At 31.9% G+C, this 15,030-nt stretch overlaps 1 protein-coding gene across 3 annotated transcripts in view; it reads left to right on the top strand.

The window, feature by feature from the left end:
* The window catches only part of CSMD3 (CUB and Sushi multiple domains 3), a gene marked incomplete at both ends in the record, with an annotated part of 1,157,568 nt that overhangs the window by 707,200 nt on the left and 435,338 nt on the right, over window positions 1–15,030 (top strand). For all 3 annotated transcript variants that reach the window (XM_081266797.1, XM_081266796.1, XM_081266795.1), the window contains one exon: window positions 12,392–12,574. In XM_081266797.1, the coding sequence (XP_081122923.1) occupies window positions 12,392–12,574 (183 nt within the window). The remainder of the gene's footprint in view (window positions 1–12,391; window positions 12,575–15,030) is intronic.

Raw genomic sequence — 15,030 nt, 5'->3', positions numbered from 1 at the left:
ATTTTTCTTTTACAAACTTTGGTATCTCTCCTTTCCTTCTTAGCATATTTACTAATTTCCCTCTATAAATCCTTCTTCAATCACTAGGGATCATAGAAAATTCAACATCTCCCCTGTGACCATTCCTACACCTGCCCACTTCCAATGTGGAAATGATCTTTGAATTTCTGAAACACTTTGAATACATGACATCACACTTGTCACAGATTGCCTTGTCCACTGTATGTATTTAGTCTTTCAGATTAAAAAAATAAAATCTCTCTTAAGAAACCATGAAATTTACAGCATGTTAGCAATTTTTTATATTTTTTTTGAATCTTTAATCTTCCTCTGCACTTCTTACTGCAAATAAGTTGATCACATATACATATATATGTAATATATAATTGTTCTGTCCTCATACAGAATCTGAACCTTAGTCAAATTTTTAACCCTTATAGTCCAAAAAACTGTCATGTGTATACTATGTTGTTGAATAAATTAAGCCAAACAATTGATTTTTTTAATCTATTCTTCAGTCTCCAAATGATATAACCCAAATATTATTTACTCTGTGTCTAAAATCACAATAATTGTTTATATAATTTGAGAAGAGTTAAAATGCAGGTAACTTGCTAAAAGTTATATGACAATTCAAATTTAAACAAAAGTATAGATGATTTATGGAGAGTTCTTGCCTGAGAATAGATTTTTTATTGTACATTGGGCCCCAGGATCCTCAAAGTTAGACCACGACAATGGAGAAGTGATTATCAAAATAGCCCTTAGAATCCAGACACAGTGGTACATGCCAGTAATCCCAGTGGCTTGGGAGGCTGAGGCAGGAAGATTGTGAGTTCAAAGCCAGCCTTAGCAATGGCAAGGTGCTAAGTAACTCAGACCCTGTCTCTAAATAAAATATAAAATAGGGCTGGGGATGTGGTTGACCGCCCAAGAGTTCAATTCTCCGTACAGAAAAAAAAAAGTCAAAAAACCAAAATAATAATAACAATAACTTCAGAGAAACCAGATCCAAAGACACAGAATTACTGAGTTAAGTCCATGTTTCCACATTCATCACCAAAATGCCTGATCAAATATTGTGTTTATCTCCTTGAGTAAACAACTAATCTACTTCCCCCACCCCACATTGATTAGTTTAGTACATATGAGATCTTAATATCTATTTACTAGACTGAAAGCATTGTGTAGACAGCCTCACCACTTAATTTCATAGAGGGCTAACACTATATCAACATGATTATTTTTAAAGCAAAAAACATACTCTGTTCATTTGTTGTACTTTGAATTTTCTCAGTGTGATCTTTTATATTCACAAATAAAAATGGTGTTTCTTTGTACTTGCCTTATAGATATACAAAGCTATACCTCAAAGTAATTATAAGTCCTTCTACCATCTGGTAGATACAGTAAGAGCAATAGTGTTTTGAAGTTTCTGATGGCAGCTGCTGAGCTACTAGCATTTATGGTTCTTTCAAAAGAAAAATCCATTTGCTTTGATTGCTATTATAGTTCAGAAAATATTGATCTATCCCTGCTTGCAAACTCTTTTAAACAGGTAGCTACAGAGATTTAGACAAAAATCTATATTTCACTTTGTTCTTTCATTCAAGATACTTCAAAGGAAAATGTATAAAAAATAGACAGGTTAAGTGAGATTGTAAGTGAACAATGCTATGTGGAGTCTTCTTATAAAAAAAGAATGCTTCATGATACTTGCATTTTACTGCTCCATTATTAGACTATAAGCTCCTAAGGGAGTAGGTCATGTTTCTTTAATTGATTCTGTATCCTGTTTAGTCTATTTCATACGAGATTAGGTGACTGTTGCTCTGTATGTTTTGTTTGGTGTGTACTCCCAAGCCTTATCAATGGCTACTTCTGCTTAGAATAAAGTCAAATGACCTTCACACTGCACAGAGGTAGCCCCATATCTTTTTAACCTCATCTCTTTCCTTATTCTCCTTGTACCCAAACTTCAGCCATACTGAATTCCTTGAATTTCTCCAAATGTGCCAGTCTGTTTTACACTATCATTCCTTGGAACAGATATTCTCATCTATCTGAAATACAATAATCTACTACCACACCACCTTCAATATATAGGTGTACATGAAAATCTGCCAAATCTTAGTTCATGTTTAAATTTATATATTATTTTTATCTTTTTACACCTGAGCAAAACTTTTCATTTTCTTCTCCATGTCTCCAATATATTTTATTCTAAAAATGCATTATTTATTTTACTTTTAAATATCTAGTAGCAGTAATAGATTTATTTTATTCACCTCTATATTTCCAATATTTAAGACACAGCAAAATTTCAAGACATTTTTTCCTGAATGAACTTACTAACATATGATTGAATTAATATATTAATGAATAAATAAACATGAGTAAATAGGATGTTATGCCCAAAAACTTGATACTGAAATACTCTGTAGTAGTTTGCTAACTTACTGAAGGAATCTACTGATTTGAGATTTTCCCAGTGAACCTTTCCTTGAGTACTGGGTTTCCTAGCTCAGTCAGCCTGCCACATGTTTAAATTGTTTGAGAAACAGTACCTAGTCCCAAACCAAGGGCAAATGCTAAAGTCTTCCTTTGAAGAACCTGAAATATATAAACAAAAGGGCAAATTTTAAGGATACTACTTTAGAACAAGTTATGGAGGAGGATTTAATGTCACTTCATGCATCATCTTTAATAGTCTAATACATAGGAAATGCAAATGAAATTCCAAAATCATTTCAGATTTGTAAATCATTTCTATCTTGTACAAAGGTGTTGACCAGAGTATAGTTCATTCTCTTTTTCTTAAAAAAAAAGTAAGGAATTTAAAAAATATATCCTGAATACACTTTTCTGGCATCTCTTATAGACTGTGTTTTTAAAGGACAGAGATTATGACATATAATTTTCTGAGTTATAAAAGAGTAAACATTTGTTTTCCATGCTAAGGTCTCTGGCTGGCCATAATAACAGGATAACAATATACACATTTTATTAGAAGTTTGCATGTACAATTAGAGTACTCATAAGAAAGAGCTGAGGAGGTGACCACAGCCGAAAGCAATACTTTTGTGAAGACTAAATGAAGTATTTGAGCAGTAAATATTGAATTGAAATTAACTAATTAATCATTTTAGTTGATGAGAGTAGCCTTTAAATTCCCTGAACTAAAGCACATATTATCATCAAGAAGTGTGTGTACATCTACAGTTGTATGATCCTTGACAAAGGTACCAACAAGTCTATTTAACAAATGGTGCTGGGAGAACTAGTATCCTTATGTAGAAGAATGAGAATAGACTCTTATCTCTCACACTGCACAATATCAACTCAAAATTGACCAGAAGCTATTCAACTCCTAGAAAAAAAAAAAAAACATAAGGTCAAATGTCTAGCATATGGGTACAGGCAATGACTTTCTCAATAGTACCTCTAAAGCTCAGGAAATAATATCAAGAATTAATAAATGCAATGGCATCAAATTAAAAGTCTTCAGAACAGCAATGGAATCAATTAAGAATGTGAAGAGAGAACCTAGAGAATAGGAGAAAATCATTGCTAGCTATTCTTCTGATAAATAATATCTTGAATATAAAAAGAACTCAAAAATGTAAAGCAAAAACAAAAGCCCAATTAATAAACGAGTCAATGAAATAAACAGAGACTTCTCAAAAGAAGAAATACAAATGACCAACAAATATATGAAAAAGTGTTCAATGTCATTAGCAATTAAGGAAAAACTTCAGAGATTTTATCTCACACCAATGAGTTACCAAGAATATAAACAATAATAAATTGAGAAAGAATGTAGAGAAAAAGACTTTTACACTGTTGGTGGGTTGTAAATAGTACAATAGTATAATTAGTATGGAAATCAGTATGAGTTTCCTCAAAAGACTATGCATGGAACCACCATATGACCCAGCTACATCTCCTTGGTACTTATCCTAAAGAATCAAAGTCATATTGGCCATATTGTATTGTGTGCATGTCCAAATATGTAACAACAAATCCTACTATTGTGTACAACTATAGGACACCAATAAGAAATGCAAGGGGAAAAAAAGATGTGTGAATTTTTTTTAATTGAGTCCCACCACATCCCATTAAATTGTTTTAGATATGATAGAAATTTATAAGCTAGGGAACTACTAAGTTAGAACATTCATTTTTTTTTTTTTATTTTGGAGTGGTCACGTTGTGGTATAATTTAAAATATTATGAATGTGTACAATGAATAGAAATTCATTCTGCTGTTATGCATAACTAATTAGAACAAGTAAAATATTTTAAAAAATTAAAAATGCTTGTTTTCATGCCTCCTAGTGGATGGTATTTCATTTATTTATCCATTTATTAATTCATTCAATAAATATTTACTAAATATCTAGAAAAAATAAATATTAATGATATCCATGCTAGTAAATTATTTATTTCCTTTTTAATAACACAGAAAATACTTAGTCATATCTAACAAAATAACCTTAATCTCACTTTCTTATATTCCAATCTGTTCTCTTGAGAGAGAGAGAGAGAAGGAAGGTGGAGTTATAATTTAGAGCAGAGACTTGTATAAAACACCAGGGACTCATTGTGAGAACAAAGTCTGAAAATCACTAAGTTGGAGCTAAATGCTACATAACCCACATTCATAGGTTCCATAGCTCTTAAAACTAACAAAGTCCTTGCTCATGCCCACAGACATTACTTGCAAATTTCTTCCACTCATCCTCCCTATTTGTAAACTGGGCATTTATATGATAAAATATAAATGGTTTTTCATAAATACATTAATGGAGCCTTTAGAAAACAACCCTTAATTAATAATGTTTAAAGTAACATTATATTTAGAACCAAATAAAAGCACATTATTTTAAAATTTATTTATTTTTTAACTATAAATGTTATTTGTATTTATGGAGTACCATGTTATGTTTCAATAGAGGCATATATTGCACAATATTCAAATCAGGGTAGATATATCTATCTCCTCTGAAATTTATCATTATCTTGCAGTGAAAGCATTCAAAATCCTCTCTTCCAGCCTTCTTAAATATACAGTATAGTATCAGTATCCATAGTCATCCTACTTAAGCAACTTGTTTTTATTACAAGTAAAGAGATCTTAATTGTATTAAACATATTTAAATGTTCACTAATTTTAAGTTGAAATATGATTAAGAATTGAATACCTTTTAGAATGTTTCTGTTTATTCTACCTCTATCTTAACTACTAACTGCAGATGTTCTATATCAGCTCTGTACAAAATGGTAAAGCTTGTTTCAGGGTATTTTGGCCACCATTATGAATTTTGCATAATTTTTATTAAATTTTCCTACTTAATCAGACACTTTAAATGTCAGCACTTTCATCATAATTGTAAAACACTTTACACATTTATTATTATACAGATAGCCTTCATTACTTTTGCCTGGGCAGTTATGGATTTCCTTTCCAAAATCTCTTTAAATGTTTACTATAGTCTCATTTGTCTGAGACAGTTGAAGGTGAGACCTAGTTTAACTCCCAAGGTCTTTTCAGCTGCTTGATTCTGTATTTCACAACCTTTGTAAGCCCGTTGCTGAGGTAATGAGATTCCCAAGAGGCTTTGTAACATTAAGAATCAGCAAAACTGCAAGTTTTCCAGATCACTTTCTTTTAACCTACAAGTTTTCTCTGTGAAGTATTTGAATTACTGTGTCAACTGTTGTCAAGTGAGAGATTGATCAATGAGCAGTTTTATGTCACTTTAAGGCCAGATGTTACTCTTTGGCTGGAAATCTGATTGAATTTAAAATTAGAGTTTATTACTTTAGGTATCAAAGATCAAAGTTAACTTGGTCACTAAAAAAAATAAAAATAAAGATGTTGAAAGAGCCCTGCTTCTACAAATTTTAGCCACTGACATTTAAACGTATATATTCAATATTTCAACACATTACATAAGAGCATTCTGAGTCTTCTGACCTCACATTTTCATTTATTTCTATGCTTTTTTCTCTGCTTTTACTTCTTTGTCTGCCTAGTGAGTAAGAAAATGAGGAGAATCATGTGCTACTCTATGGGTGCTTTACCTCTGACTCTGGGGATGGATACTCACTTACTACCTTCGAAATTTAATTGTGAATAATGGGCCAATATTTGGCAGACTCCCAGTGGAGGTAACATTTGTTAAGGAAATTACATCTTTATACTCTGAGAAACAAAATCAGTATAATATAATATAATCAAGTATCAATGGAATGCTTTAACTAAATACTATTTGTATTGAACCAGGGATTCAATGGTAAATTTTAGTCTAAGACATCTTGCAGGAAAAAAAAAAAAAAAAAAAACAACTGGTATATTCATACTGGGGACATGTGGGCAGAGCTTAAGGAAACTAACAAGGTGTTGTATAATATCATAGTTAATGACACTTAGAAGACAGCTGTATGGAAAGGGTTGCCTGACATAAAATTGACTTTTAGTTTGGGGACACTGCCATCCCATCGTGATTAGGCAACAAAGGATTGGGGAGCAGGGACGAAATACCCTATGCTACTCTCATCCTGACTTTCTCAACCAAATATCCTGTCTAAATGACAACTTCCCACCACCCTGCCCACAGAAAGCCAAAGAGAACAGGAGCCTAATATGAACCCAGGTAAGTTATAGTCTTACTCCCAACCTGGAAGAGGGATCAAAAAACAGTGCTGAGAAGGATGAAGAATGGATGAAAATGCAATATAAAGCAATCAGAGTCTTCAACTGCAATACAATTACAAATTTAGATTATTCAAAAGACATAACTGGAATAATATCATCATTCAATGATTTTCTATATATGTGACTTCTCTATAACTATGGAATTTTGTGATTGCTTAGATTGTTTATTAAAAGAATCACATATCTTAGTATGCTAAGTCTTCTTATTTCTTTCCTTCCTACATATACAATTATTTATTAAATACTGGCCTCTGAATAGATGTGTATTCCTTAATAACTCATAGTCTGGAACCATGCTGAATAGATTCAAATTTCAGCCTGTCAATTACAATTTGCATGACACTAGGCAACTTACTTTAACCTCTTTGGGTCTTCACAGGACAATGTCAGGATTAAATATAACAAGTGTCTACAACTTTGCCTGACACATGACTAACATAACATTTTGCCATCACCGGTTATAGATATTTGAAATGTAAAGATGAATAAAGTTCCTGAAAGGAGTCAAATGAACAAGTATATGATTATATTAAAATATATGGACCAGTATAGATGTATCCCAAGACCAATAGAAGTCCAGAAAAGGGAACAACAAACTGTGCTCTTAAGGTTAGGGTGAAGTTTATGGATGGGTTATAGCTTAAACTTTAGAGATAATTAGAAATTTCTCTAAGTTTAAATAGTTGGTGCTATGGTTTAGATGTGGTTTGTCCCCCAATGGTTCATGTGTTGGAACTTGATCTACAGAGTTTTTTATGTGAGAGGTTATGGAGCTTTTCAAAAGTGGGACCTAAGACTGGGGATATAGCTCATTGGTAGAGTACTTGCCTAGTATTCATGAAGCCTTGGTTTTCGTTCCTAGTACCACCAGAAAAAGGGTAGGGGGCTAGTGGGACTTTGGATTTGGTAATGCACATTCCCAATGACTACATACTCCACAATTAAAGAGATCTATGTAGTTCTGCAGATCCCTAAGTAAGTTCTTTTGGGGGTGGGTGGGGGGGAAGTAGTTTGCATTGTAAGCCTGACCTCTGAATCACTCTCTGACTTTCTGTCTGGCCCTGCGACCTCTTTCACATTCTCCTATCATTTTGACATCATCCTCCATGAGGTCCTCAGCATTGCTGAGCAGAACCTAGTATTATTTTGATACATGATGGAGACTAAATATAGGTTTCATAAATAAATAACTAGGGAATGAAGATTCCTCCACAATAGCAGGGTGATGAATACTTTTTATTTAAATAAACATAAATTTTGCTATTTACAGAATATGTGAAATTGGGCAAATTACTCAGTGTCTTTGGCCCTCAGTTTCCTCATGTATAAAACAGAGGTGAGAACACGTCCTTCATAGAGTTATTTTGATAATTAAATTATATCCTTTCAAAGTATCATCACAGGTTTAAAGCTCAGTAAATTATGACTGTTATTTATAATTATTTTGGGGCATAGCTCTAGCACTTGTCTATGGATATTAATTATTTTCTCAGATATCAGACTTGCCTTCTAGGTAGAACAACTAATTAGGATAAGTTATACTTCATGTATGCATAGTATGTCAAAATACACTCTACAGTCATTATATCCAAAAAGAATAAATTAAAAAAAAAACATTTCAAAAGCAATGATACATAACAGGTATATGTCTACTTTACTTACCACATATTTTTTCTATATTAGAGAGTATTGAAGCTTTGAAATTACACCTCTATTTTAAAATATACTTTTGATATTAAAGAATGTTTTCCTAAGGAACAATGAAAAAATGTTGGTTCAAAATAGTAGATTAAGCATTCATTCTTAGCCCTAACCCTAATAATAGAAAACATCAAAAATATAATAATGCTTAAGAATAAGAAGAGAAAAGCATCAGTTGTTATAAAGCTGTCAAAGGTCCCTAAGATAAGTAAATATAAATAAGCATAAAGATATTTATGGAAAAAAAAAGGTAGACTGAAAAATGCATAAACCAATGCCACCAGTAGGCTGTTGCTGCAGGTAAGAAGCCATTGTCCCCCAGGGACAGAAGCCTTTGTGCCCTAGGGCCAGAAACCTCCAGAAAGAATACCACAGATGTTCCTGAGAAATTGCAGTAATCACCACAGAGGAATGTATTTTAGCGACAGAGCCAAATACCCAGATATAGAACAATCGTCTATATTAGTCAGGGTTCTCTAGAGGAACAGAATCAACAGGAACTATACTTATAAAAAAGGGATTTATTAGGTTGGCATATGTGACCAGAAGCTGGATAGTCCACAATGGCCATCAGCAAATGATCTAAGCAGCAATAAAGAACCTATTTAGGAAGAATCAATCTTGCATGGCTGCTGCTATTTTATTCTTCCAACTTTTATTCCATCCAAGCCATCATTCTATTGGTCAGTATACTGCCCATGCTCAGGGAGTGTCTACATTTTGGTTGGCTATTCCACATGCCAATCATTCTTAGACATATCCTTATTGATACACCCTCATTGGCACACCCATAATCCTCTTAATCCTTGGCATCTCTTAATCCAATCAAGTTGACATTCAAATTGACCATTAAAGTGTTTGATTGAGTTATCAAGAGGGAGGCCTCTCTAGGTCAGCATGAAGGCCATGAAACTAGATGGCGCCATGGATCAATACAGGGAATAACTTTACCCCAGCATCCCATTTGGGTTGCTGACATGAGTAAATGAACCTGAAAGTGGGGAAGGTGAAGGTCATGGTGGAGATAAACTGCATAGATATAGAAAAGCAATCAATAAAATCATTTATTTGACCATATCTCAAATACAACAGATTTGTTCTTTCCTAAACCACTTTCTCCAATATCTTTTCATCATGAACATATAATAATTATAATTTGCTGAATATATTCTCAAATATGTCGAGCTAGAATCAAGCTCATTTTACTTTTCTCTTAGTACATTCTCCTTACACCCAAGGACACAGAGTTATGAAACAATAAAAGTAACAACAATAAACACACAGTGGCAAATGCTTGTAATTCCCCTAATTCAGGAGGATGAAGCAAAAGAATCACAAATTTAAGGCAGTCTCAGAAACTTATCAATAACCTGTCTCAAAATAAAATAGAAAAAATAAAGAAAAAAGTAGGGCTGTGAATGTAGCTCAGTGGTAAAGCTCCCCTGGGTTAAATTCCCTGAACCAAAAATAACTAAGTAAATATTTAGGAAATGATAACATAATTTTCAATGCAAAGGTTAATTAGGTTTAGATAAAACTACATGACAAATTATAAATTGAAATTTTATAAATTTGTAAATTTAAAATTGCATAAATTATTTATGAGTTAAAGAGGAAATCAAAATGGAAACTACAAACTACTTTGGAGTAAAAAATAAAAGTCTCCATATCAAAGCATACCTTGAAGAAAATTTAGAAACTTAATATGTTTTACTTTTAGAAAACAAGAAAGGCTGAAAAATAAATAAATTTAATAAATGCACCCCAAGACTTCAACACAAAAAGATGGAAAACGAATAGAAAAATAATGCAAAAGAGAGTTGAAGATGGAATCCAGAAAAAAAAAAACAAAAAGAAAGCATGGTTAAATAACAGAATTGCTCAACAAAAGCCAAAATAGGTTCTTTGAACATATTAACATATTTGACACACCTTTGAAAAGTACAAACAAAGAAAATCAGGATAGTAAACACAAATAACATTAGGGATGAGGAAAATTTATACTTTTTAATGTTAATATGTAAAAACCTTGTAGAAAATCTACTACTACTAAACTATTATCTCACTTTTCTAGGGTATATAAGTTGCTAATAATGGACCAAACAGAGAAAGCGAGAAAAAGAAACAAAACCTAGCCCAATGGGAAAATAGCCTTACAAGTAACTGAAATGATGGTCAGATGGTTACCTCAAAATTATGCCATATTTGGCTAGCTTTTTTGGAAAAGTTCTGATATTTACAGTTCTAGTTTTTGTAGTCTAAAGACTTGATAGTATTGAAAATTGCTAACTACTTCTCTTGATATTAAAACAGGATGGCAGCAACATAAGAAAATAATATAGGCCAATATAACTTGTGACATAAATAAAAGTGTGTAAATAAAATCTCAAATGCTATCTCATGTTTTTTTTTTTATTGGATGTTCAAAACATTACAAAGCTCTTGACATATCATATTTCATACATTAGATTCAAGTGGGTTATGAACTCCCATTTTTACCCCAAATACTGATTGCAGAATCACATCGGTTACACATCCACATTTTTACATATGCCATATTAGTAACTGTTGTAGTCTGCTACCTTTCCTATCCTCTACTATCCCCCCTCCCCACCCCTCCCATCTTCTCTCTCTACCCCATCTACTGTAATTCATTTTCCTCCTTGTTTATTTTCCCATTCCCCTCACAACCTCTTATATGTAATTTTGTATAACAATAAGGGTCTCCCTCCATTTCCATGCAATTTCCCTTTTCTCTCCCTTTCCCTCCCACCTCATGTCTCTGTTTAATGTTAATCTTTTCTTCCTGCTCTTCCTCCCTGCTCTGTTCTTAGTTGCTTTCATTATATTAAAGAAGACATTTGGTATTTGTTTTTTAGGGATTGGCTAGCTTCACTAAGCATAATCTGCTCTAGTGCCATCCATTTCCCTGCAAATTCCATGATTTTGTCATTTCCATGTTTTAAAGGAATCATTATGGCCATCTATGGTTTTGTTTAAGGATATAAGGTTTTCAAAAATATCTCTAAAACACGTAATTTGGTTTAAAAAACCCAAGTTTTTAATAGTATTGACATAGCTGAAGATAAAGTCTAATAATTATATAAAGCAATACATGTTTTTGTAGGAGTATTTTTATATTTAAATACAAACATATATAATATTACATATTATATATATCTGTTTAATTATAAAAACATGGGAAAATAACTAGAAAAATAGATATCAAAGAGTACAGGTAAGTTATACAGAAACCAGATATGTGTAAATGTTGAAGTGTTAGAATAGGCTATTACTTTATCTCAAAGCTTTACTTTTCAAATTTTTATTTACTTTTCTTTTTGCTGCTATTTGAAGATAGTTAATTTCATGGGCTACTATGTTGCATGTGATGCAGAAGCCCAAAAGAACCAACATAGTAATTTATTGCTGACATTCATAGCTTCATAAAAACCATGTCAGATATTTGCAATGTCCTTTGATACATCTCAAAAGAATGTTTTCATGGTGCTCTTGAAAGAAATTTTTCACTCTTCAATTCATTCAATGAACATTCGTTGAGAAAGATGACTAGGCAATTTCAAATGCAAAATTGATTCCTGTTCTTGCTAGACTACTGTTGTTATCACTTACTTGGGGAGATAATACAACCAGCAATTGCCAGAATGACAAATGTTGTTTAGAACTATTCATTGATTGCTGTAGAACCAGAGACACATTTGGCAACCTCATTAGCTACAATTATCTCAGGTCCCCACCTACAAAATAAGAGAATTACACTTATTGTTCTCTAAAAATCATGTATCAAATCATATTCATAGAGTGGCAAAAGGAAAAAAAAATTAAGATTGGAGGATATATCATTCTTCATTCTGAACTATCTTCCCATAGTGCATGTTTACTAAACTCTTAGTATGGGCATCGTGTCTGCAAACCTTGGAAGGTGACTTTTATCTTCTATTTTTACAGAAATTGAAAAAGAAAGTTGTGGTGATCCTGGTACACCCTTATATGGAATTAGAGAAGGCGATGGGTTTTCTAATCGTGATATTTTAAGGTTCGAATGCCAGTTTGGGTTTGAATTAATTGGAGAGAAATCCATTGTTTGTCAAGAGAATAACCAATGGTCTGCAAACATACCCATCTGTATCTGTGAGTACCAAATGCTTTGCTTCTAGACAGCATATGCTACCCTGTTCTTGCATATAATTGCTTTTGTAATTAATTGCTAAGAGTTGGAACCGTGTAATTATTTTTGGACGAGCAGCACTTTGTGATACTATCTTTAACAAGTGTGCTTATGCTGAATTATAAATTTTAGTACAGATTTAAGTAAAGTTAACATAGTTCATTTGGTAATTGCAAAATATATACTACATGTGTTCTTATTACATTTAATTTGGTGACATTTTATACTTTATAGATAGCTACTTCTTATGGAAATTATACATCTGAACTAATTCTCATAGACTCATTTATCTTAACAAGATAGTATGTTTATTTGCAATCAAAAACACTTAAAATACTTAAAGCTTATATTCTATGTATAATGTATTAATCTATTTTTGTATTTAGATGCTCACACTAATGTATAAAGTACTATTTATTTATATTGCACAGAATAAAATTCATTAAAGTTTATGATATACAATATGCTTGTATTAAAACAGCGAATTTTTCCAAAAACACTAAGATATTCTGGTTTAACTACAACAAAAACATAACATGTATAACTTACTGATGCACTTTGTGGCTCAATGAAATACTATTATAATTTCATTACAATAAAGTGAATGTTTTTAGAATCTGGCAGAAATTTCCCTAATTATAATATATTATGCTTGCTCTTCAGGAAGTGGAGGAGAATAAGTATGCAAAGATCCCCTTACATGAACCATTAGTGTAGGGCATGGTCTCATGCCTAGTCAAAATCACCTCTAAAGTTCTTGTGAGAGAATGAAATGTATTAGAAGAGTCTGATTTGATTCTGTTCACATCATCTAAAGCTTAGTAAAACTTTAAAAGACTTCAATAATGGTCTTTAATTTTAAATATTCTTCTAAGAAGATAATGTTGATTTCATATTAGACAATTTATAAATGTAATATGTTACAGTAAAAAATAAATTATTTTTGAAAGCATTTTAATATATGCTAAAGTACATTTAATGGAAATATCGCTAAGACAAATTTTAAAAGTTCTTAATATCTAAAGAAAAATTTTTTACCATTTTAAGAATAAATTAATCTCCATATTCTGATAAATTATTAAAATATAGCAATTAGCCAGACACAGTGGTGCATACCTATAATCCCAGCAGCTCAGGAGGCTAAGGCAGGAGGGTCCTGAGCTTGGAGCCAGCCTCAGCAACTTAACAAAGCCCTAAGCAACTCAGTGAGGTCCTATACAACTCAGTGAAACCCTGTTTCTAAATAAAATACACAAAAAGGCTGTGGTTGTCGCTAGGTGGCTGAGTGCCTCTGGGTTCAATCCCCAGTACCAAAACAAACAAACAAACAAAAAAAGTGGCAATTAACATTTTCATAAACAAGCAATAGCTGATTTAAAAATGTATTTGAAAGAGAATTTAATCAGAAGAATAAATTATAAAATACACAGGAACAATATTTACACGTCTTAATAACTCAAGGAAAAAAATTATAAAACTAAAGCAAGGGAGAATTTTAAGTAAAAACTAAAGATGACAAGTTCCAGAGTGAGAAGACATTATTTTAAGTATGTGAATTATATACAAATTCCTTGGGAAATTTAATAAAGATTCTAACATAATTTATTTGGGAACATTCTCTAACATATTGACATAGTTAATTTAAATATTCAGAAATAAATAAGAGAATTTTGTAAAAACAAAGTGTTCATGTGGAAACTAAAGCATAATATTAAGTTCTACTGATGAAAATATAACAATGGATCAAAGGAATTTACAGAAAAAAAAACTCTACCTGACATATTCATGAATTTAAAGTACAATATAAAGAGTTCTACTTATATGATGGTTATGGGTGTTAGGGTGATGAATTTAGTGGCTCTTGGCCCAGGTAAAGATCATAAAGATAGGAGAGGGCAAACTGAAGCTATGGGGGATTTTTAAGTAAAGTTTTATTGAAACATAAATCATGTTCTTTCATTTACCAATTTATTGCCTATCTGCTATAATGGCAGAGTTAAGGAGTTATAAAAGAGATCATGTAAAGCCAAAACATTTAATGTTTATCTTTTTTACAAAAAAGTTTTGTAATCTCCAATTTAAACCCTACTTTATAGAATTAAATGATTCCAGGATTCAGGCAAGAAGAACAGTGAAAGACTATGTGTGTGCTCAGGAAGTGGGAGGAAACTGGAATAAATTAACTTTTCCAGAGAAGTTAGACTTTCAGATTATTTTACCCTCAAATATAAAATGGTTTGAAATTTTTGTTAGGAATGAAGAAAAATAATCAAAACAAACATAGCTGTAATACATATTAAGCCCAATCACTACTAAACCAGTAACTCAAACATGATAAATATCAAAATAAATTGCTGCTATTAAGCAAATTATTTTTGTGCATATTTAAGGATATAGTCTTAAATTCACCTAAAATAGT

Source organism: Spermophilus citellus (assembly GCF_964194105.1).
Source record: "Spermophilus citellus genome assembly, chromosome: 14".
In the NCBI taxonomy this organism is placed as follows: Eukaryota; Metazoa; Chordata; class Mammalia; order Rodentia; family Sciuridae; genus Spermophilus; species Spermophilus citellus.
The sequence above is the reverse complement of the archived record's forward strand: the minus strand, read 5'-3'. Positions and strand labels throughout refer to the sequence as shown.